Source organism: Podarcis bocagei, assembly GCF_964188305.1.
Source record: "Podarcis bocagei genome assembly, chromosome: 18".
In the NCBI taxonomy this organism is placed as follows: Eukaryota; Metazoa; Chordata; class Lepidosauria; order Squamata; family Lacertidae; genus Podarcis; species Podarcis bocagei.
The window spans coordinates 12,019,640-12,041,368 of NC_138144.1; the positions used below are offsets into that span (position 1 = coordinate 12,019,640).

The following is a 21,729-nucleotide window of genomic DNA, read 5'->3' on the forward strand; positions in this document are numbered from 1 at the left end:
TGCAGCTGCTTCCTGTTTGGTGTCCGGTCAGAGGAAGCCTGGCAATGCAGCGGAGAAGGCCAAGGTGGCCCCTGCAGGGTTTTTTCAAACAGAGGCTGCATTCCCTGGGGAACATCTGCCAGCGGCCACATGCTGGTGAACCAACATAGTTGAACCAACTATGGGGGTGGGGTGCACCCTTGTATCTCTTTCTTCGGCTGCCCCCTTTCCTGAAGAACATCAAGAGTTGCCTTATACTGGGAAGCTTTAGTTGCAATCCCTGCATTGCAGGGGGTTGAGCTAGATGACCCTTGGGAACCCTTCCAACTCTTCAGTTCTAGTTCGTGCAGCTCAGTGCAGTCTGCCCTGACTGGCAGCAGCTCTGCAGGCCTCGAAATGAGACCAAAGGAAGTCCTAGGGCCTAGACTCTCTATCCAACAAAAAGCAGGGCTTGAGTATGGGAATAGGGGTGCTCCATCATTAACAGACCAGGCTCGAGGAGGCACAAAGCTGGCCCCATAGGTGCTGGAACAGCTAGAAAGTGGCATGTCAAAGGTTTAAATACAATCTTCTTTCTTTAAAATGCTGATTTGCAAAACAACGATCCACTCCAGTTAAAAGAAATGGGGGCAGGCCACAAATTTTCCACAGAACAAAGGAATCTACTTCCCCAGCTCTGATTCCCTCCTACCCTGCTGGCCTAGAGCAACAATTTTTATTTTATAAAAATAAATTTGTATACCGCTCTTCATCCGCAGACCTCAGGGCGGTTTGCCACATAAAAATATAATATAAAAGCACAAAACACATTATTATTATCCTTGTTCATTGAACACACACACAGTTGCGAAGAGTGACTCCAAATACAAATGTCCACTTTGGCACCTTTTCCCTGTAGCTGCTCCCTCTCACTGGCCTTCCGGCCTTCCTCCCCGCCCCCTTGAGTGACGCATCCTGACACATCAGCTCAGTGGTGCTTCCAAGCAGCCCCTCGTGCTTCATCCCTTCCAGGAACGTCTCCTGAGTCAGCCACGCAACCAGCCAGAGAGTCCCGGAGGAGTCAGCTGCCCGGGAAGGCCCCTGGAGCCAGCCCAGAATTGCCTCCGGCTCCTGCTTTGAGCAAAGAGAAGGGGAGGGGGTGCCTGCTTCTTTTGCCCATTTAAGGCTCCAGCCAAATCAGCCTGAACCTGCACAGAATGAGGAAGCCTCTGGATCGGGGCCAGCAGGAGAGAAGGAAGAGCCAGAAGGCAGGCCTGGGTATCCAGCCAACACCAGGATTCAAGAGCCTCTGCTTTCCTTTAGGAAAAGAAAACAAGGTTCTAGACCTCATGGCTGCAGAGAATCTTGAAGTGGCTGCATTTGCTATTGCATGAGGCAAAGAAGCTACACAACATCAGAGTCAGCCTGCAGCAGAATGGAAGTCCCTGAGAACCCCAAGGGGGGATAGTTGCTGTGGCTCTCAGGTCCTGCTCCCAAGCGGAGTCTCAGATTGGCCACTGGGAGGACTTGAGGCTGGCAGTGTTAAAAATCGCCCAGGCATCAGGTGTGCTTTGCGACTAGCGAGGGTCCAATGATGACCACATGGAGATTTCTGGGCACCAGGTTGGAAACTCACATTGTGGTGGAGTCTCCTTCTTTGGAGGTCTTTAAGCAGAGGCTTGACAACCATATTTCAAGAGTGCTCTGATGGTGTTTCCTGCTTGGCAGGGGGTTGGACTCGATGGCCCTTGTGGTCTCTTCCAACTCTATGATTCTATGATTCTATCTCCATCTGGCTAGTCCCTCCAGCTTCCTTAAGCAGGTCAGCAGAAGAGCTCATTTACTGCATTTATATTCCACTTTGGAGAAAAGAGTCCATGGTTCACCCTCTCCTCAGTTAATCCCTACAATGACCCTGTGAGGTAGGCTAGGAAGCTGTGACCGACTCAAAGGAACCCCAGTGAGCTTCATGATAGAGTGGGAATTTGAACCCTGATCTCCCAGGTCCTAGTCCGACATTCTCAACACTACGCCACACTGCCTTCCTAGAGCACTTCTGCTATGGGGCAGCTCTATAAATTAAGCAGGTAAAAAAATATGAAGAAAGCAGAATGTCACCTAGGGAAGGATCTGAAATATTTTCCTTGAAGCTTGAATTTGTTTTACTGTGGATTGTTTTATTTGATGGTCTAATGTGTTGTCAACCACTTTGAGATTATTTCTTTAAAATATAAATCCATACAGAAATTAAATGAATAACAAGAATGATAATTCCCATTGCAAAAAAAGGCGCTCAGGCATTCCATTGTGGCGACTGCAACTGAGGTTTAAGGTACCATTTGGCAATTAACATATATCTAAGTTTCTCACACTGCACTCTGGTCCTGCTTCCCATGGGGGGGGGGTCTCTGGTTGTCCACTGGGGGGACAGGAGGCTGTCTGCATGGGCTCCCTTTGGTCTGACCCTGCTGCACCCAGGTTCTTCTTATGTTCACATAGCTCTGAATTCAGAAAGACAGCCTTCACCAACACATTCTTCAGAGCAGAACTGAGCTGGGCACAACCCTGGCAAATGGAATGTTTCTCTCCATGGCCAGAGCTTCTCGGGGACCCAATCCCTGCGTGCGACCTGATGCGGAGCCTCTGAGGCAAGCAGCGCCTTTCGCCTCGGCAGCCAGCTGTGTCCCTAACAGGTGTGCTTGGCTCCCACCTCACAATGCACCTTGCGGAAGAGGCTGGGCCACACCCTTGAACAAAACGCAGGCCCTGCAGGTATGGCGAGGCAGAGCAGGAGCAATTAAGAGCAATTAGCTCTCGGAGGGCAATTAAGAGGAGAAGGGATTCTGCCAGGATGGCACTTGCCTCTCTCCCTGAGTTTCACTTGCCAACTAGAGCTCTGCCCCCCTGAACCCCAGGGCACAGCGACGCAGCCTCCATCGCAAAGACTCGAGTGACTCCAGTGACAAAGGCATGACACTTCTTCGCCTGGAACCCTCCAGCTGGGGGTGGACGGTCTTTTGGGGCAAAGGGGCCACATTCTGAATTTTTAGCTACTTACAAGGGTCCCAGAACCACTGCAGCCTCACACAACAGAGTGTGCAGTCGCAGTGAAGCTTTCCTCATCACTGGGTCATTGGTAGGAGGAATGGTGCCTAGATCCTCTGTGGCAACTGTAATCTAGGTTTAAGGTGCCGTATGCTCCAGAGCAGAGGAAGAAGGCCAAACAGAGATGGGGAAGGCCTGCTCTGCCTTCTGGGCCAGGGGGTGGCCCGGAGGTCTCGTGCTTTTGAAGGGGGTGCCGCACACCCGGAACACCGATTTTAGAGCCATGTTCTCGTCTGTCCTCACTCTGCCACCTTCCCCACAGCTCACCACCCATTCCTGAACAGGCCCGACTCCCCGCAAGAGCCCTCCCCAGACCAAGCCACCCCACATGCTTCAGGTTCCTCTCCCCATTTCGCCCCCGCTCCTTTGCTCTCTTCCCGGCTCCCTCAACCAAGCCACAAATCAGCCCTGCTCCCTTTGCAAACACACACAGCTTCTTAGCCCCAAAAGTGCTATTTCTTACGAGCCAAATATACACTCCTTTTTTTAAAAAAAGAGAAAACTGACAAAAGCTGCTCTCTCTCTCTCTCTGGGTTTTAACGCTCCTACAAAGCCCTCTGAGGTATTTAAACCCAAGCACAACTCATGCTCAAACATCTGTATGTTCTCCTTGCTGCATGGAATGAGCCCTGAATGGAAAGTGCTCAAATCAAAGGCTTTCAAAATGGAAGAAGCATCAACAGGGAGCAACGTAACATTCACATGTGGCTGCGCACTCGCATCTTATTTTTACTTGGAAGCAAGCTCCGCCAATCCCAAAGGGACCTACTCTCAAGCGTGAACACACGAGGACAACCTTTTTTTTTTTTACATGGGCAATATGGAAGAAGGCTCTTGAAAAACCAACAAGATGATATGGAAATTGTGCTAAGCCTGGATGGACAATTGCCTTCCTACATGAAATTACAGTGGTACCTTGGGTTACATATACTTCAGGTTACAGACTCCGCTAACCCAGAAATAGTACCTCGGGTTAAGAACTTTGCTTCAGGATGAGAACAGAAATCGTGCTCTGGCAACGCGGCGGCAGCGGGAGGCCCCATTAGCTAAAGTGGTGCTTCAGGTTAACAACAGTTTCAGGTTAAGAAGAGACCTCCAGAACGAATTAAGTACTTAACCTGAGGTACCACTGTATTTAATTTTAAAACAAAAACACACACAACTTGCCAGTCTAGCCTGGCAAATCCCACATTCTGACAGCATATGATGAGTATACAATTAATTTCATTTTTGATTGCTGCAAGCCTCTTGCTTGGGAAAACTTTGCTACCTAACGTGAATGGGGGAGGAGGAGGTTGTTTTGTAAGCAAATAAAAATTCATCTCAAACAGAGAGAAAGAGGGAGAGCTTATGCACCAGACATAATAACAATCTGAATAGAACGGCCTTCTGCTGCTCTTCTGTTTTATGTTTTCATCTTATCTTGCTTGTAGACTTCTGCATTAGGTTTATAAAGGCAGAGCTCAGTAGCAGAGAGACTGCCTTGGAAGAAGGAGGCCCTTGGAAGCATTCAAGCCCCAGCGGCATCTGCAGGAATGGATGAGAAAGATCCCTGCCTGAATCCCTGGAGATCCAATGCTGCCAGTCAGTGCAGGCAATACTAATTTATGTGGACTAAGGGTATGACTCCATAGAAATCAGCTCCCCATCTTCCTATATCTAGCCCTTTCTCCCTCCAAGGAGTGCAAGGTAATGGATATAGTTCTCACCCTACCCCTTTCATCCACACAACAACCCTGTGAGGTAGGTCAGGGTGAGAGATGGGGTGTCTGGGCCAAGGTCATCGTTTCAGGCTGAACAGATATTTGAACTGTGGTCTCCACATCCTGGTCCAGCACTCTTAACCGCTCTGAAGTTACCACAGCCAGCAATGTTAGAAACTCAGATATATAAACTAACCTCCAAAGGGCACCTTAAACAGAGGTTGCCGCAAGAGAATGCCCTAGGCACCATCTTTTTGCAATGGCAAAAATGGAAGATCAGGGTTCAAATCCCCACTCCATCCTGAAGCTCCCTGGGGGACCCTGGGTCGGTCTCAGCCCCTTCGCCTACCTTGCAGGGTGTTGTAGGTAGGGATTAATGGAGGAGGGGGTGAACCATGCACTCCTTGCAGAAAAAGGTGGGAGACCAATGCAGTAGATAAGTTTTTCTGCTGACCTGCTTAAGAAAGCTGAAGCTGCCAGTCAGATTAAGATGCCAGGATACAAATTCAATAAATACTTAACAAAACACTAAGTTGCATCCAACAAATAAGTCCTACTCAAATGGGCCAAGTCAGTGGCCTCCATTTTTCCCAGCGGGCCTCCACTTCTTCCTCCTTCTCCCTGTATGGCTAAGTTTAGATATACAAGCCTTAATGTCAAAACGTTTCCAATGAGCGAGTGTCAGTGTTACTCTGAGAGGAGCGAGAAGCATCCTGGTATTATGATGACCCAATATTGCTTTGCTTCCTGTATATGCATATACTTCCCGAGACAGAAAATGCATTTGTAGAATACTATACCTATATACGTAGACCCCCCCCCACTTGGCTGAAGACAAAACAAACGTACAAACACACGCAAATAAATACAAATCCTACTAAACACACAAGTTCGGATCCATAGCAGGAGGGGGACCCAGTTCTCTGATGGGAAAAGGCGGTCCACCTCTCCCGCCCCCCCCCCCTTGGCTTAGGGGAGAGACCCCCTCCCGGCCCCCCTCACCGTCTCGCACGGCCCTCAGGACCGCCGCGCGGAGCCCGCCTCGTCCGCCGCCGGCGCCGAAGACCACCACCAGGGAGAAGCGGGCCTCGGCGGGGGGCGCCAGGGGGGCTCCCCCTCCTCCTCCAACGGCCGCTGCTCCCGCCGCCGCCATCTTGCGAGGCGCCCGCTGGTCCCGCCCACCGACGCCCCACCCTCGGAGGCGCCTCCCGCGCACCAGCGCCCGCCAATGAGGGGGGCGCGGGGGCGTGGCCTGGAGGGAGGGGCCGGGGCTGCACTGAGCATGCGCGGAAGAGTCACAGCTGAGCTGCGTGTGGGAAGGAGCGGCGCCTCCTGAGCATGGGCAGAGTGCTTCCTGAATGGAAAACGAGTGTTTTCTTTTTTAAAAGAAGGTGCCCTTGTGTAAAATGACAAAAGTCGCATCCTGCGTTGGTCCTACTCAGAGTAGAACCACTGAACTCAACAGCTGACTCACTTCAATCCACTCATTTCTGACTGGAAGCCTGTTCTCCCAAAGACGTGCAGAGACCGGGCGCCCCTCAGCAGGTGCAGAGGCCCCAACAATGGAGCATACGCAAAGTGCTTTTCTGCAAAGTAGACCGAAGAAGAACTTCCCCGCCGGGCTGAGTGCGCCGCAGGATCAGGCCCTTTCTCCCGGCAGGAGACCCAGCCAGACTCCCTGTCCAATCAGATTCCTCCTCGGGCTATTAAAATCCTCCCTAGGGACCAGCAGCCGAGAGGAGCAGTTGGTTGTGGGAAATCCCTCGGAAAATGCCTTTGGGGGCGCTGCTCCTCCTTTTGGGGGGGACCCTGGTCGGTCCCTCGGACGCCGCGGGGTCTTTTTGGGAAGTCGCCTTGCCCACCTGCGACGAGCACAGCCTCGCTTTCCTCCTGCTGCCCCAACCGAAGGTCTCCTCGTCTCTTATAAGGCTGCTGGGTGAGTAAAGGGGCGGGAAGTCAGCTTTTTTTCAAAGAAAGAAGAATTTTAAACCCACTTTTGCAAGAATCCCACAAACTGGGGGCGGGGGCCTGGCTGGTCTGAGCTTCTTGCAAGGTCTGGACAACAACAATGGTGCACAAATGTATTTATTATTGTATATTAATAATTATAGAGCAGTGGCTCCAGAACCTTCTGGAGACCCTCTGTCCCCTTAGTCCCCTCAACTTGCCCCCAGGGCCCTCCGCCCTTAGAAAAAACATTATTCCAATAGTACTATGCGCCACAAAGTGCAAAACGGTGACCATTAACTCATAATTCCAACTGAAACTGCTTAGTCTAATTCACCAAAAATTAGGGGCCCTTAGGTGTGATTTCTGCGCTGCAGGAGGTTGGGATGGATGACCCTTGGGGTCATGGCTCTCCAACAATTTAATTTGGCACTGTGCCCTTTGCTTTTCCATCCTGCAAGGCTTTTGAAAGCCTCCTTAGGGACTAGCTCCAGAAATGAGTACCGTATTCGGGTGAGCAGCTTCACTGCAACTGGGGACAGAGGCAATATTTGGCTTACTCAGAGGAGCCTCACTGGAACCAATGGTCCTAAATTGGTTGTGCCCGTTTTCCAAAGGGTCTACTACTACAAATATTTGAGGAGGTCCTCTGTTCATCTGCATGCAGGAATGAGTGTCAGTTAATTCCAGTGGGGTTACTCTTGAGTAGGGCTTGCTTTGCAGAGCAGCTGGGGGGGGGGATAACTTGAATGTATCTTGAATGTAACTTGAATAACAGCAATGCAGATAAAGCACCAGGAGGGAAAGAGTCCCAGGTGTCTACTCAGAAGTAAATCCTGCTAAGCTTAGTGGTGCTTACTCCCAAGTAAACTGGGTTTGCAGCCTGACCATGAGAACCAGGACCCAGGAACCTATTTAATAGAAAAACAACTGCCCATTTGAACCTCCACTGAAGCATTTATTCTCTAAAGTAAATTATTTCTCATATATAATTAATATGATATCTCTTAATAAGTGGACCACTCTCTTCCTCGCCAAGTGGGAGGGTCTGTATTTCTCCAGGGACACCCCACCCCAAGAAATACAGACACCCCACCCCACCCTGGGCAACAGAGCAAAGGAAGCGCACATCCCCATTGGCTGCTAGGAAATCCCAAAATCCACTCATTTGTTATTCCCTATATTGAGGTATCTTAAAATAAGCTAGCAAGCTTCTGGGTTTTGCAGAGCTCATCAGGCTCGATTGTAAAGCAAACCTCTAGATTGTGGGCTGGGGTAATAATTTGTGGAACGACAACCTGTTTGGCAAAAGCTTCTTCTCTCCTCCCCCAAATAAGATCCCAAAGGTAACCCCCATCTTCTGAAGAATGACTCTACCTGTGGGACTTCTGCCTTCCCCAATCCGGATGGCTCTGTAGTGGTGAGGGTGGCCTTTGATGGGTGTTACACCAGAGCGCAGGTAAGGTCTCGGCTTGCACACCTGCCCCCGCCCCACCCTCCAACTAGTAACATGTACATAACTCACCCCCTCCCCAACAACCCTGCGAAGTAGGACAGACTGAGAAGGGGGGGGCGTGTTGTGATTGCCCTGTGAGCTTCGTGGCTGGGCAGAAGGAGTGCTTGATTAAGTAACCCTACACCGCTGAAAGCACATTCATCCCCCCCCCCAATACTGGGAACTGTAGTTTGAGGGCACTGGGAACCGTAACTCTCTAGGGGTAAACTAAAGTTCCCAGGGCTCTTTTGGGCTGGGAAACAATACAGCCTGGTTCTTCCGCTTGAAGGTTGGTAAAGCGTGAGACTCTTAATCTCAGGGTTGTGGGTCCAAGGCCCACGTTGGGCAAGAGGTTCCTGGATGACCCTCCGGGGACCCCTTCTAGCTCTGATTCTATAAAGCTAGAAAAATGAAATCATGACGCCAACATCCTCTCCCCACTAGGATTCCCGCTACCGGACGACCGTCCACATTGAAGGCCTGGCGGCGGATGGACGGATGACCTCCTACAAAGAGGAGCTGAGCTGCCCTGAACCTCTCCTAGGTACCCCGTGGAAGGGCTTTCCTGAGGGGCTTCTGGGGGCAGAGGCTTCCTGACCCTGCTGGGGTCACTTCCCTGCCTTCAGGCACCACGCCCAGAAGAGCGTGCCACGGGTGTAAAGTATCACAGTGACCCAAAGAATCCTGGGAACTGTAGTTCAAGGGTGCTGAACATGGCCAGGACCTCTTCCCCACCCTGAGGGCTTCAGCCGTCAGGCCCTCTGTTCGGGGAGCTCTGGGAATGGTAGCTCTAGGAGGAGGCGAGAGGGCTCCTAACCAATCTCAGCGCCCTGAAGGAACTACGGCTCCCAGGATTATTTCAGGGAAGCCATTCCTGGCGACTATTCAGACAGGCCTGTGCCCCATGATTTTGGGGGGTATTTTGCTGGTGCTTCTGCTACTGCTTCTGTTGTTTTCTGTACACAACACAAAGTGCCACACTCTAATATTCAAAATAACACACACAACCCTCACTCTGTTCTTCTCAAAGTGCAGCTTTCAAATATCCAGACAAACCAAATGGCTGGCTCCCCTTCCCCCTCAACCTGGTGCCCTCTGGAAGCTGTGCTACAACTCCCAGCACCCGCCCCCTGTCTCGGCTGTGGCTCCTCAGGCTCCTCCTCTTCCAGGCCCACCGTCCAGTCTACTGCCCAGTGGCCCAGTGGCCGATGGGCTTTGTAGTCCGCCGCCTCTGCAGTCTGGTGCCTGAGGCTGGGCTGAGCTCCTGTGGGGCAGGTGAGCTCATAAAGGGGGCCGGGGTTGCCGTGGGAGAAGCCTGCCCTGATTGGGGGCCAGGGGTGACTTGCCAGAGAAAAGCCCCCGGCCCCATTTCTCCCTTGGGGTCTTGGCCAGGATGTTCCTCCTGGACCTCTTGGCGACCGTCCTGCTGGCCCATGGGCCTTGCGGGGCTCTGGCCTTTGCTCCGAAGGTGGGCGACGTGGGCAAGCGGGGAAGCCTGGCAGACCCCCAGGTGCTGTTTTGGGGTAAGGCTTCGCTCGTCAGGTGGCTCCCCGCAGAAACGCCCGGCTGCCAGATTGGCAAAAGCCGCCCAGTGAAAAACTAGCTGGGGAGTTTTCAAGTTTCTAGTCCTTTGTGAGGGCAGGAGTGCCCCCACTTGCCTTGAAGGTGCCCCAAAAGAGCTGGAGGGAGGGACTTTGGGTTTGGCATGGGGTTGCCCCCAAAGCAGCAAACCTCTCTCCTTGAAACGAGGCTCTGAATCTCCAGGTCACGGGTTCGAGTTGGGCGAAAGATTCCTGCATTGCAGGGGGTTGAATTGGATCACCCTCAGGGTCCCTTCCAACTCAACAATTCTGTAACAAGGGGATAGTGCTGTAAATAAACCATCCCGTGCACCACCATAGCTTGGAGTTTAATGAAATATTACTCCTTTTTGCTGATTATTTTTTATTGATTTTCCATAATTTTAAACAAATTATCACCAGATTAGTAAAAATTTAATACAAATTTAAGAGCTGACTGCTCCCCAGTTTTTTATTCTTTTTCCCTCCCTCTGTTGCTGCTCCAGATCCAATAGCTTTTCCAACTTCCATTTCAAAATCCACTCATCCCTTCTCCCTGCACATCGCCTGTAATGTGCCAGTTTTATCCATTATTATATCCTGGCCCTCAAAGTAGTTCAGTAGAGTCAATCCTCTTTTATCTATCTGTAATAGTCATCAAGTCCATCTTAAATCATTTGCCTCCCATACCTCTGTCTGGGGCAGCACTGCCTGAGAAAGACAGATCCTTCGGAGTTTAATGAAATATATCGAGTTTTGTGTTTTAGGTTCTGCCAAATGCATCCAGTAGGCTGGGGTGGGGGTGGAGGTGGGTCTTTCTCATTTTATTTTACTTTTTGCAAGAGAGACTCTGTGGGTCTTTGTGGATGCAATTGTAAGAGACAAATTCTGTTTGCCTCGCTGGCTTTGAGCTGCAAGACGCCCCGAGCTGGTGAAACCCAAACGGCTGCCAATTGCCGCTGGATCCTTGCGAAATGAGCAAGCTTTTTGAAAAGGGCGCCCAAGATCCAGGAAACGTAGCGTGGCTGCAGTGCCTGGTTAAGCCACCTGCCCCATGGGTAGGGGGCACACATTCTCCTCAAATGCCCTTTCAGAATATGTTGTCGAGGGGGGGTTGTGCGTTTGGTTGTTATCTTTTATTTATTATTAATCAATTAATTGAATTAGTATCGCACCCTGTACCTGCAGGTCTCATTTTATGCATTTTATGCTTTTATCTTGTGATTTTATCTTATGAACCACCCGAGACCTGCAGGGATAGGGTAGTGTACAAATTTAATTAATTAACAACAACAACCAAACTAATCTTAAAAATAAAATAAACCCGGAAGGTTGACCTTTTACCTTAATGCCACCTGCCTTGACCTAGCTCCCTCTCTCCTTCCAGCTCTGGATAACCCGAGCGCCAGCCACTGCTCGTCCGTCCCGGCCCCCGACAGGCTCCCTTGCGGCCCCCACCAAGTGCAGCAGGCGGAGTGTGTGGGCCTGGGCTGCTGCTACACCTCGACAGAGAGGGGGGTGCCTTGCTATTACGCCAAAAAAGGTGCGTTGGGTTTGGGGGTCCTGCTGAGCCGGGAAAGATTTCCCCGCTCTCTTGCGACACTTGAACTCGCAGCTGTGCAACGAAGAGGAATTTCCTGGTGGCCATTGCGGCCTCCTGTAGCAGGGAGTTCCACAGTTCAACTGTGCTGCTTGAAGAAGTCCTTTTTCCCCCTGTCCCAAATCTTCCTTGGGCGTCCCTGAGCTCCACTCTTTGCTCCAAGGCCTTTCCCTCCTCCAGCAATTTCTCCAGCTGCTGGGGAGAGTGCTGCTCTTACACGCTGCTCCTTCTTGCCCATTTTTCATTGGGACATCAGGCTGACCCCTGTGGGGGCAGGAGGCAGCACTAGACGGGCCCCCGTGGGCCTGATCCAGCAGGCTCTTCTGCTCTTGAGCTTGGCGACCATCGTTTCCTCCTGTGACAGGGAGTTCCACAGTTTGCGTTGCTTGAAGAAGACCTTTGAATCTTCCAGTGTCCGGCTTCCTTGTCTGGCCACGAGTTCTAGTGTTGCAAGAGAGAGGGGGGAAATCTATTCTCTGTCTGCTGCATAATTGTACTGTATAATGTTTTGTCCTTGTATAATCTTTGGAGTGGGCAGGGTATAAATAATGAAAATTGTATTGTTTATTATAATCCCTTTGCCTTTTCTCTCCACAAAGAAGCCCCCAATGCTGCGACTGTTCCTCCATCACAAAGAACTGGGCCTTTTGCAGGGATTAACTGGTGACTTCTCTTGTGATATGAGCCAGAGAGGACACCAGGGGTCATCTATCCCAACCCCCTGCCGTGCCATAATCTTGGGGATCTGTTCTGAATTTTAAAAAAGCAACCAAATTATCATTATCAATTTTACAAATTTGCACAATATTTTACCAAATACAAACCTTACCTTCATTATCAACTTCCCTTCCCCTTCCATTGATCATTTGACTAACCTTTTACCGCTGCATATTCTAATTATTCCATATTCTCTCTCTGTTTTACAACTGAAACAACTACCAGACTTTTAGAAGACATCTGAAGGCAGCCCTGTTTAGGGAAGCTTTTAATGTTTAATAGACTATTGTATTTTAATATTCTGTTGGAAGCCACCCAGAGTGGCTGAGGAAACCCAGCCAGATGGGCAGGGTATAAATAATTTATTATTATTATTATTATTATTATTATTATTATTATTATTATTATTATTATTATTATTTTATTTTCTTTATAGCTTAGTGCTGAATTTATCCTAATCCTGTTAATGTTTTAATATGTCTACAATGATTTTTCAAATATTCTGCATGACATTTCCAGTCTTCCTTGAGAATTCTTTCATCTTATTCTACTAGCCACGTCTATATATTCTGTCAATTCCATCTGCTATTCCTCCTTTGTCAGTGTTGTTCCCTCCATTTCTTCACGGACACCATTTGTGCTGCCGTGGTTGCATGCAGAAAGAGATTGATTCTGCTTGATTCTGAAGGTTTCCTTCCTCTCTTCCCGCTCTGCCCGCCAGTGACTGCCCGCTGCACCCCGGACGGCCACTTCTCCATTGCGCTTTCCCGCCACGTCACGCGCCCCCCCCTCCGCTTGGGCTCTGTGCGCCTGGCCAGCGGTCAGGGGGAGCGCTGCGCCCCGGCCTCCAGGAACAATGGCTTCGTCTTCTTCCAGTTCCCGCTGTCCGCCTGCGGGACCACCTTCAAGGTAACGGGTGGGGAGACACACGGGTGTTGCCACCCGGCCAGAATGACACTGCGCTTGTTGCTCTCTTCCGCTTCTCTCTGTGGGCAGAGATGCTTTGGGGAGCAGAGGAAGGCGCTGCTTCCCTAAAACAAAAGAAAGCTTCTAGACCTCATGAATGGGGGGGAGAGAGATTTAAACAGGGACTTGGGAGGCTGTGGGGTACAGAATCAGACCCTTGGCTCGCCTGGGCGATGAAGCCACTATTTTGCAAAGTTACAAATCCAGCTGCTAATGATAATCATAATAATTTTGTTAAGTGTACCCCACCAATCTGACTGGCTTATTCTTATGAATTCAATTTCTATACTGCTTTATATTTAAAAATAAATAAATCTTGAAGCGGTTTGCAACACATGAAAACATCGAAATGGAACAACTTGGAACGAAACAAATTCATGTTGTTCCCCACCCTGAGATCTGTGGGTTTAGGGCGGTATACAAACGTATATAATACTGAAATTCCCGCTTGCCCAGCCACTTGGGGCAGCTTCCAACAGAATAGAAGAACCCAAAGAAGCCTTCCTTGCCCAGGGCTGCCTTCCGATTTTTTCTGAGTGTCCTGTGGCTGTTCCTCGCTGATAAACAGGAGGGTGACCACAGGAAAGCAGGCGTGTCTCTAGACGGCCAGGTCTTTTTTGGCGGCTGGGGAAAGGGCTGTGTTTATATGTACCGTATTTTTCGCTCTATTGGACGCAGTTTTTCCTCTCCAAAAATTGAGGGGAAATGTGTGTGCGTCCTATAGAGCGAATGCAGGCTTGTGCCATAGCTGCGTGCAACCCCTCCGGCAAGGAGAGGCTGCACGGGGCTAAAGGGGAAGCCAAAACAGCAAGCGGGATAGATCCCGCTCGCTGCCTTGCCTGCTTCCATAGCTGCGCGCAACCCGTCTGGCAAGGAGAGGCTGCACGGGGCTAAAGGGGAAGCCAAAACAGCGAGGGGGATAGATCCCGCTCGCTGCCATGCCTTCTTCCATAGCTGCGCGCAACCCCTCGGGTAAGGAGAGGCTGCACGGGGCTATGGATTCTTTAGCCTCACGCAGCCTCTCCCAGGAGGTAGAGGCTGCACGGGGCTAAAGGGGAAGCCAAAACAGCGAGCGGGATCCATCCCGCTCGCTGCCTTGCCTTCTTCCATAGCTGCGCACAACCCCTCTGGCAGGGAGAGGTTGTGTGCAGCCTGTACGCTGCTCTTTGGGGCTGGGGGGGGAAAATATTTTTTCCTTGATTTCCCCCCCTTAAAACTGGGTGCGCCCTATGGTGCGAAAAATACGGTAGTCCCTCCCCTGCAGGGAGGGTTCCCCCCACCAATGGCCTTCCTTTCTCTGCCCAGGAATCCGGCAGCCGACACGTGTATGAGAATGAGCTGGTGGCTGACAGGCAGGTCTTGGCATCCCCGTCGGGCTCCATCACCCGCGACAGCGACTTCAGGTAGGAAGTGGGGAAGCCGGTGCGGCAGAACAGTCGGGAGGCGAGGGCCAGAGCTGAGGGCCGGAGCGCCTGCTTGGCATGCAGAAGGCTTGGTGCTCCTTATTCCTGTGTCCTCCCCTTGGAACAAGGAGGACTAGACTCAATAATAATAATAATAATAATAATAATAATAATAATAATAATAATTAAAAAAATAATAAATAAAAATACAAAAACCCCAATGATTTCCTTGCTCTCTGGCAGGCTGACCGTCCGCTGCAGCTACTCTGCAGAGGATTCTCTCCCAGTCGGCGTCCAGATTGCCACTCCGCCTCCGCCAGCCGGGGTCGCCGAGCAAGGACCCCTAACGCTGGAGATGAGGCTGGCTCGAGGTGAGGGGCTGGTTTTGGGGGGCTGGAGTGGGGAGCCCCAATAAAGCACCATTGGCTCTCGTGGGGTCTTTGCTGCTCCTGTGCTGGGAGAGGGTCTTGGCTCAGGGATGTAGTGGCAAACTCAGAAGTTTTCCTCTTCCCTCCCTCTCCCCCTTTCCTTGTGTGCTGCACTTTGGGGGGGTGAGATCATAAGCTTGCAAGTAGGGATTATCTTGATCTTACGGCATACCTGTTTCTATTTCTATGCCACCTTTCCACAGTTCAAACCATGCTCCAGGTGGCTTAGAATGTGAGACAAATAACTGCAGCATAACAAAAGTAGTCATAATTGATAATTGCAGCATCAAAAAATGCACAGCCAAGCTGAACAATTTCTAGCAGCTCTGGGAGGCTTTTTGGCTGAAGAAGGGGGTGTGGATCCTTGAAATAAATATATTCAAAAGGGTCTTGCTTCTAAAAATGCACCACCTTCTAAGATTATACCAGATTCTTTTAATTATGGAATCATCCAGCCAGTTTTTAAAGCCTCCAAACAGATACGCACAATGCAATCTCAGATAAAATCAGTGAAACTTTAAAATCAATTTCTCAAGCCCGCCATAAATTTTAAGTCAGGAGGAAAGGGTCTCCCCCTGGTTGGCTGGGGAGCAGAGGGCCCTCTCTGCCCCCTCTGGTGGGACAGGATCCTTCCTCCCGGTCTTGAACGTAAACTGCACATAAGAAGAGCTGGATCAGGCCCAAGGGGGCTCATCCTGTTCTCACAGGGGCCAAGTGCCCCAGAGAACTTGGGAGTCTAGATAGACTGTCTCTGGAGCTGGAGGTTCCATTAGGGCATTGGAAGACCCTTGCAGCTGGGCTGGGCAAAGTGGGGCCCGTCTGGCCCGGCATCCTCTGCTCAAGTGGCCAACCACATGCCCCAGCTGGAAGCCTGCAAGCAGGATCTGAGTGCGAGAGCAGCTCTCTCCTCTTGTAGTTCCCAGTAAATGGTATTCGGAAAAATGGAGGCCTCCAACTGCGAAGGCAGAATAAGCCATCCTTGCTAGTAACCATCCATAGCCACCACCTCCTCCTCCTCCGTGAATCCACATTTTAAAACCATCCAGGTCATCCCTATCGTCTGTGGCAGGGAGTTCCACAGCTTAACTAAGAAGTCCTTCCTTTTATCCGTCCTGATAGCATTCAGCTCCACTGGCTTGTCCACGAGTTCTAGTCTTGCAAGAGAGGGAGGGAAGCTTTCCTCAATCCACTTTCCCTGCCCAGCAGAATAATAGGATCGTGGAGACGGACGGGACCCCGAGGGTCATCCAGCCCAACCCTCTGCAAGGCAGGAATATTTTTGCCCAACACGGGGCTCAAACCCACAACCCTGAGGGTCTCCTGCTCTCCCGACTGAACCATCACCACCTCCTGTGGCAGGGAGTTCCAAACTCTGCGCTGCAGGAAGGAGGACTTCCTGAAACTTCCAGCTTCCCTGGATGTCCCTGAGTTTGGGTCTCTCCAGAGGCGGAGAAGGAAACCTTTTCTCCATCCAGTAATTTTTCCAACTTCTTTCCCTCCCCAGATGCCAAGTATTCCTCCTATTACTCCGGCCTGGACTACCCCGTGGTGAAGGTCCTGCGAGCCCCGGTCCATGTCGAAGTGCGTCTCCTTGCCAGGACGGATCCAGCCCTAGTCCTGGTCTTGCATGACTGCTGGGCCACCCCCAGCACAAACCCCTTGCAGAAACCACAGTGGCTGCTGCTGGAGGATGGGTCAGTGGTGGCTGGGCACAGGGGCAGAGACTTACGGGGTAACGAAAACGGGGGCAAGGGTGTTTGTGGCGAGCCGGCTCAGTTTTCCAGAAAGACTCGAGCTTCTAGTTAAATAATAACATTTTATTATTTATATCTCCGCCCATCCATCTGGGTTTCCCCAGCCACTCTGGGCAGCTCCCAAAAGATTAAAAACAGAATAAAACATCAAAACAATAAAAACTTCCCTAAACAGGGCTGCCTTCAGATGTCTTCTAAAAGTCAGATACTTGCTTATTTCCTTGACATCTGATGGGAGGGCGTTCCACAGGGCGGGCGCCACCACCGAGAAGGCCCTCTGCCTGGTTCCCTGTAACCTCATTTCTTGCAGTGAGGGAATCAGCAGAAGACCCTCAGAGGAGGACCTTTGTGTTGGCAGGACAAAGGGGGTGGAGACACTTCTTTTTAGAGCAAGCATAGGCAAACTCGGCCCTCCAGATGTTTTGGGACTACAACTCCCATCATCCCTGACCACTGGTCCTGTTAGCTAGGGATGCTGGGAGTTGTAGTCCCAAAACAACTGGAGGGCCGAGTTTGCCTCTGCCTGGTTTAGGGCTTTAAAGGTCATCACTAACACTAGAACTAGCTGCTCGGCTTCCTTTCCATGAAACCTCAGACCAAAAGGGTCTCATGGTGGCTTTCTGGCTGCGCTGACTACCCAACCCTCTTGCTAAGTATAATTTTTATACTTACCGTTTTATTTTAGAATTGTTTGATTCCCACTGAGATGGAGAATGCCCGGTTGTGCGTTGCTGGAGGCTTTGAGGTGGGGCTTTTCCGTGGGGCGATATTAAGGTCTCTGAGCTCCTAAGTGGGTTGATAATCAGCTTTGGTTGTTCTCTGCAGGCTAATCTGTGAGTCTTTAACCTTAGATCACAGGGGAGGCTGTGGATCAGCGTTAGAAACTCAGATATATAAGCTAATCACCAAACGGCACCTGAAACACAAGTTGTGGTCACCACAGTGGAATGTCTAGGCACCTTTTTTTCCTGTGGAATTTATTATTTAGAAAACTTACTAGTTATCTCTTTGCCCAGTTTTCTAGTCTTCTGGTGGTGGTGCCATATAGTGATGGCCTAGTTGTTCATATTGAATCCTCATATTACGTCTCCAGAACCCATTGTAGTGGATTACACAAGTTTGTAATTATTATTCTTAATCCTGTTTTATATTTTAAAGAAGAAAAAATCTCAAAGCGATTTGCAGCACATTAGATCATCATATAAAACTATCCAGAATGAAACAAATTCAGGCTTCAAGGAAAATATTTCAAATCCTTCTCGCAGGGATATTTTGCTTTCCCTATATTTATTTACTGGCTTAATTTATAGAACTTCCCCCTAGCAGAAGGACTCTAGGAAGCCAGTAGGGTGTAGTGGTTAGAGTGTTGGATGAGGACCTGGGAGATCAGGGTTCAAATCCCCACTCCGTCATGAAGCTTGCTGGGGGAACCTGGCGTCAGTCGCGGCCTCTTCACCTACCTCACAGGGTCGTTGTGGGGATTAACTGAGGAAGGGAGTGACCCATGGACTCTCTGAGGAAAAAAGTGTGATATAAATGCAGTCAGTGAGCTCTTCTGTTGACCTGCTTAAGGAAGCCGGAGAGTCCAGTTGCCAACCTGGCGCCCAGAGATCTCCATAGGGTCGCAATTGGACCCACATCAGTTGCAAAACGCGCCTGGCGCCTGGGGGATTTCTAGCACTGCTGGAAGGGCGGTGCCTGGAATCTCTCCCCCCCCCCCGGCTGCAGCGAAGGTGAGACAAAGTTTTGACCTCAGTCCTGTTGAAATGCTGAGCCAATGTCTGACAGAACTACAGTATTGCTAGGCACCTTTGGGGTTTCTGCTCAAAGTTTTGGGCGATGTCCGATGGGCCTTGATGCGAAAGGAGTCCGTTCTGATGTGCCCAGTCTCTTCTAGCCACGCAATCTCAAGACCGCCAATCCCTCTTGCTCTGCCTCAGGTGCCCCTACAAGGGAGACAACTACCGGACGCAGCTGGTGCCCATTGGGGCCGACTCGGGGCTGCCCTTTCCAACGCACTACCAGCGCTTTGTGGTCAGCACTTTCACATTTGTGGATGGCGCTTCCCAGCAGGTGCTCTCTGGGCAGGTAAAGTATTCCGCAGTGGCGCCGGGTTGCGGGGGTGGAGCTGACCGTCCCTGCAAGGAGAGATCTAGGGTTTGGGGGGTGCGTGTGTGTGTGCGTGCACACACACACACACGAGAAATCTGAGGCAATTTGCACTTAAAGCCCAGTCTGCTGGCAGAATGCACCAGCCCAAACGTGGAGCCGTTCTGTTGAACTTTGGATCTCTGCAGATCCTGCAACGCAACTTCTCTGGCCAAAGATGCCAAATTGGAAAAAGTAGGGGTGACGTGTGTTACCCCCAAATGGTTTCTCAAAGGGTGTGGAGGGCCCCCCTAGTGTGGCAGGAGAAGATGGCCAGTGTGGTGGGAAAAGGAGGAGGATAATAATTGATTTCCTTTTCATTTTTATTCCGCCCCCCTGACAGCTGCCCCAGCCACTCTGGGCAGCTCCCAACAATACATCAAAAAACACAGAGAAGCATTAAATAATTTAAGTATAGTATCAAAAAATAAATGTATTGGCACAATATGAATAGATATCTTTTTGAAATGAGAACAAGAGCAATCAAGAGATACCGAGGGCAATCCTGGCTGTGTTTCCTGATGCATTTCTTGTCGGCAAAAATAATGTGTAAATTTTTATGCTTAAAGAGTTGCCAGAGGAAAAACATTTGGGAACCGCTGCATTAAGGGGAAGCAGTTTTGCAAAACGGCGTCCATTAGGAGAATTTTTGCTTTATAAAATACTGTGTTTGAAGTTGTTGGAAGCTGCCCAAAATTATCATTATTAATATGCCCCAAAATGGAAATTTATTTTCCTACTGCTGGGGGGGGGGCTGCTTCTGCACCTCAGTGCTGAAGTGCTCAACAGAAAGCTTTGTGCTGGTGTTTATTAGGCTTCTAAAAATGGGTGTGGGTCACACTTGGAGTGCGCTTGCAGTTGCCCCATTTGCCAATGCAGCGCCTCCACAAAGAGGGTCTGTGGGGCAGAGGTGTGGGGTCTGCAGTGTTTTTGCAGGAGTCCTTCAGCTCTGCACACAACCTTCTGACCCCAACCGGGGGGCTGGGAGACTCGCTTTGAACTTGCCTCGGTTTCCCCCTGGGGCTGCCCCTAAACCATCACTCTCTCTGATCTAACCTGGGGAGAAAACAGCAAAGACCTGATGAAGAGAGCACAGCAGAGGTTATATTGTCTGAGAATCCTCTGGAAAAATAATCTCTCCAAGGACCTGTTGATGGCATTTTACCATTGGACTGTGGAGAGTGTATTAACTTATGGTCTGTGTGTGGCTTGGGAGCTGCACGGTCAGGGAAAAAACAATGCTGTGCAGGGTTGTAAAGACTGCGGAGAGAGTAATTGGGTGCACTCTTCCCACCTTGGATCAAATCTATGTTTCCAGGTGCCATAAGAAAGCTGCAGAGATAGCGCAGGATAGTGCGCACCCTGGAAATGATCTCTTTCAGCTTCTGCCTTCTGGAAGAAGGTCCAGGGTTATAAAGACTAGGACTAGCCGCCTGAAAAACAGTTTCTATCCAAATGCGATTTTGGTTTTAAACACAGTGTAAGGAGTCTCTATGGGAGTATATTGTATTTAATTATGGGGTATCAGAGTTTTTAGGGGGCTAACCAGGTTGGGATAGCAGACTTGTTGGTTTTGAATGTCTGATGTAGATTTTTTCAATTTCATTGTTCTGCATGGGACAATGACAATAAAGACTATCATATCGTATCTCTCTCTCTCTCTCTGCCCCGCTTCCCCAATCCAGGTCTACTTCCACTGCAGCGCTTCCGCCTGCGCCCCATCCGCCCTGGAGAGCTGCCGCATTTCCTGCAACACAAATCCTCTTGGCAGGAGTGAGTACCCATTTATTTCTGAGGCTGTGGGGGGATTTGGGGGCAGGGCCAGGCCAAGTAGTGGGGGATTGTTGCACGGCTGTCGTCCAGGTGCTTCCCCCCCTCCCTGAACCCCCCCAATGTGTTTCTCCCACCTCCAGGTCGCAGAGCATCGTCTGGGCAGCGCCGTCTCCCTGAGAAGTGGCTGACCCTGGTGACTTCAGACGGCCCTGTGAACTTCTTTCACAAGGACGCGGACATGGTCGTTCACGAAGGTAACGCGGGAGGCAAAATTTTTGGGGAGTAGATTTTATTCAGTTGTCCCCCACCAGTCATGATGGTAGAAAAAGCTTTCACTTGGTCAGACTATCAGCAGCCTCTTTGCGAAAAAGAATAAAATAATATTCTATATAAAAAAGGACATGAGTGGCCTCTGGGGAGAGACCCTGGGAGTCTCCAGCCCTATAAACCGCTCATGCAGAGGCATTCCTAGCCTTCGCTTTGCACGTGCTCAGGAATTAAGTGGCATCCTCTTTGGGACTAGATGCCCGATTCAGCCAGAAGAACAGGGCATCTATCTGGAGATCTTCTATTTCTTCATTATTAACTTTTTGACATACTGCTTTTTATTATGAATGTGTTTGGATTTTAGTGCTCAATATGTTAAAAAACCTCCAATAAACTTTTTATAGAGAAAGAGAGAAATCATTTGCCCAACGCATGAATCGAACCCACAACCCTGGGATTAAGAGCCTTGCATGCTACCAACTGAAGTTTTTAAGCTGCTGAATGTGTCTGCAGCCCGACTCTCTCTTAACCCTGCCTCTTTGGGGTTACTGTTAACTCTACATTTCTCTCTGTTTCTCTTAGTGTCCCCCAAATCCCTCTACCCTTCGACCTTGATGCAGTGGGACAACATCCTCTTCCTGGTGGCCGGCCTGGTGGCCGTTCTGGCCGTGGGGATGTTCTCAGTCGTCGCCCTGAAGAAACACCAGGCGGCTGTGGGAGGCCAAAGCCTTCCTTATGCGTGAGAGGAAATAAAATTGAGAGAGAAAAGGCTTGGCTCCTGTCTTCCCTGGGCCGGCCAGCCTCCCTGCCTGTCCCACTTGACCCCACGGCGTCTGGGCAGCCTGTCTGCCTCTTCACCCTTTTGCCTCGGCTGGGAATACAGGCTATTTTGTCATAAGAATCACA

At 50.2% G+C, this 21,729-nt stretch overlaps 2 protein-coding genes across 3 annotated transcripts in view; one reads left to right on the forward strand and one right to left on the reverse strand.

Annotated features, from left to right (window-relative positions):
- MAP1S (microtubule associated protein 1S) overlaps positions 1-5,940 on the reverse strand; it is a 24,721-nt gene extending 18,781 nt beyond the window's left edge. The window contains exon 1 of the mRNA XM_081177605.1: positions 5,769-5,940. Within this exon, the coding sequence (XP_081033731.1) occupies positions 5,769-5,919 (151 nt within the window). The 5' untranslated portion in view covers positions 5,920-5,940. The remainder of the gene's footprint in view (positions 1-5,768) is intronic.
- A 138-nt stretch (positions 5,941-6,078) lies between these two features.
- Positions 6,079-21,591, forward strand: LOC308577410 (zona pellucida sperm-binding protein 4-like). Of its 2 annotated transcripts, XM_081177525.1 has the most exons (12): positions 6,079-6,702; positions 8,051-8,172; positions 8,653-8,752; positions 11,155-11,310; positions 12,806-12,993; positions 14,356-14,453; positions 14,697-14,824; positions 16,386-16,575; positions 18,576-18,723; positions 20,469-20,556; positions 20,697-20,810; positions 21,406-21,591. In XM_081177525.1, the coding sequence occupies exons 1-12, from the start codon at positions 6,537-6,539 to the stop codon at positions 21,564-21,566; spliced, it is 1,659 nt and encodes a 552-aa protein (XP_081033651.1). In that variant the 5' UTR covers positions 6,079-6,536; the 3' UTR covers positions 21,567-21,591. The 2 variants fall into 2 exon arrangements, with proteins under 2 accessions (XP_081033651.1, XP_081033652.1); XM_081177526.1 differs by lacking the exons at positions 6,079-6,702; positions 8,051-8,172; positions 8,653-8,752 and adding an exon at positions 9,520-9,731.
- Positions 21,592-21,729: the final 138 nt, after the last annotated feature.

Bases quoted from the DNA above. Each gene is read 5' to 3' on its own strand.
- LOC308577410 (XM_081177525.1), top strand. From the start codon at position 6,537: ATGCCTTTGGGGGCGCTGCTCCTCCTTTTGGGGGGGACCCTGGTCGGT. The intron at 8,173-8,652 runs GTAAGGTCTCGG...TCTCCCCACTAG, and splicing joins GGTGTTACACCAGAGCGCAG to GATTCCCGCTACCGGACGAC. The intron at 14,825-16,385 runs GTGAGGGGCTGG...TTCCCTCCCCAG, and splicing joins GGAGATGAGGCTGGCTCGAG to ATGCCAAGTATTCCTCCTAT.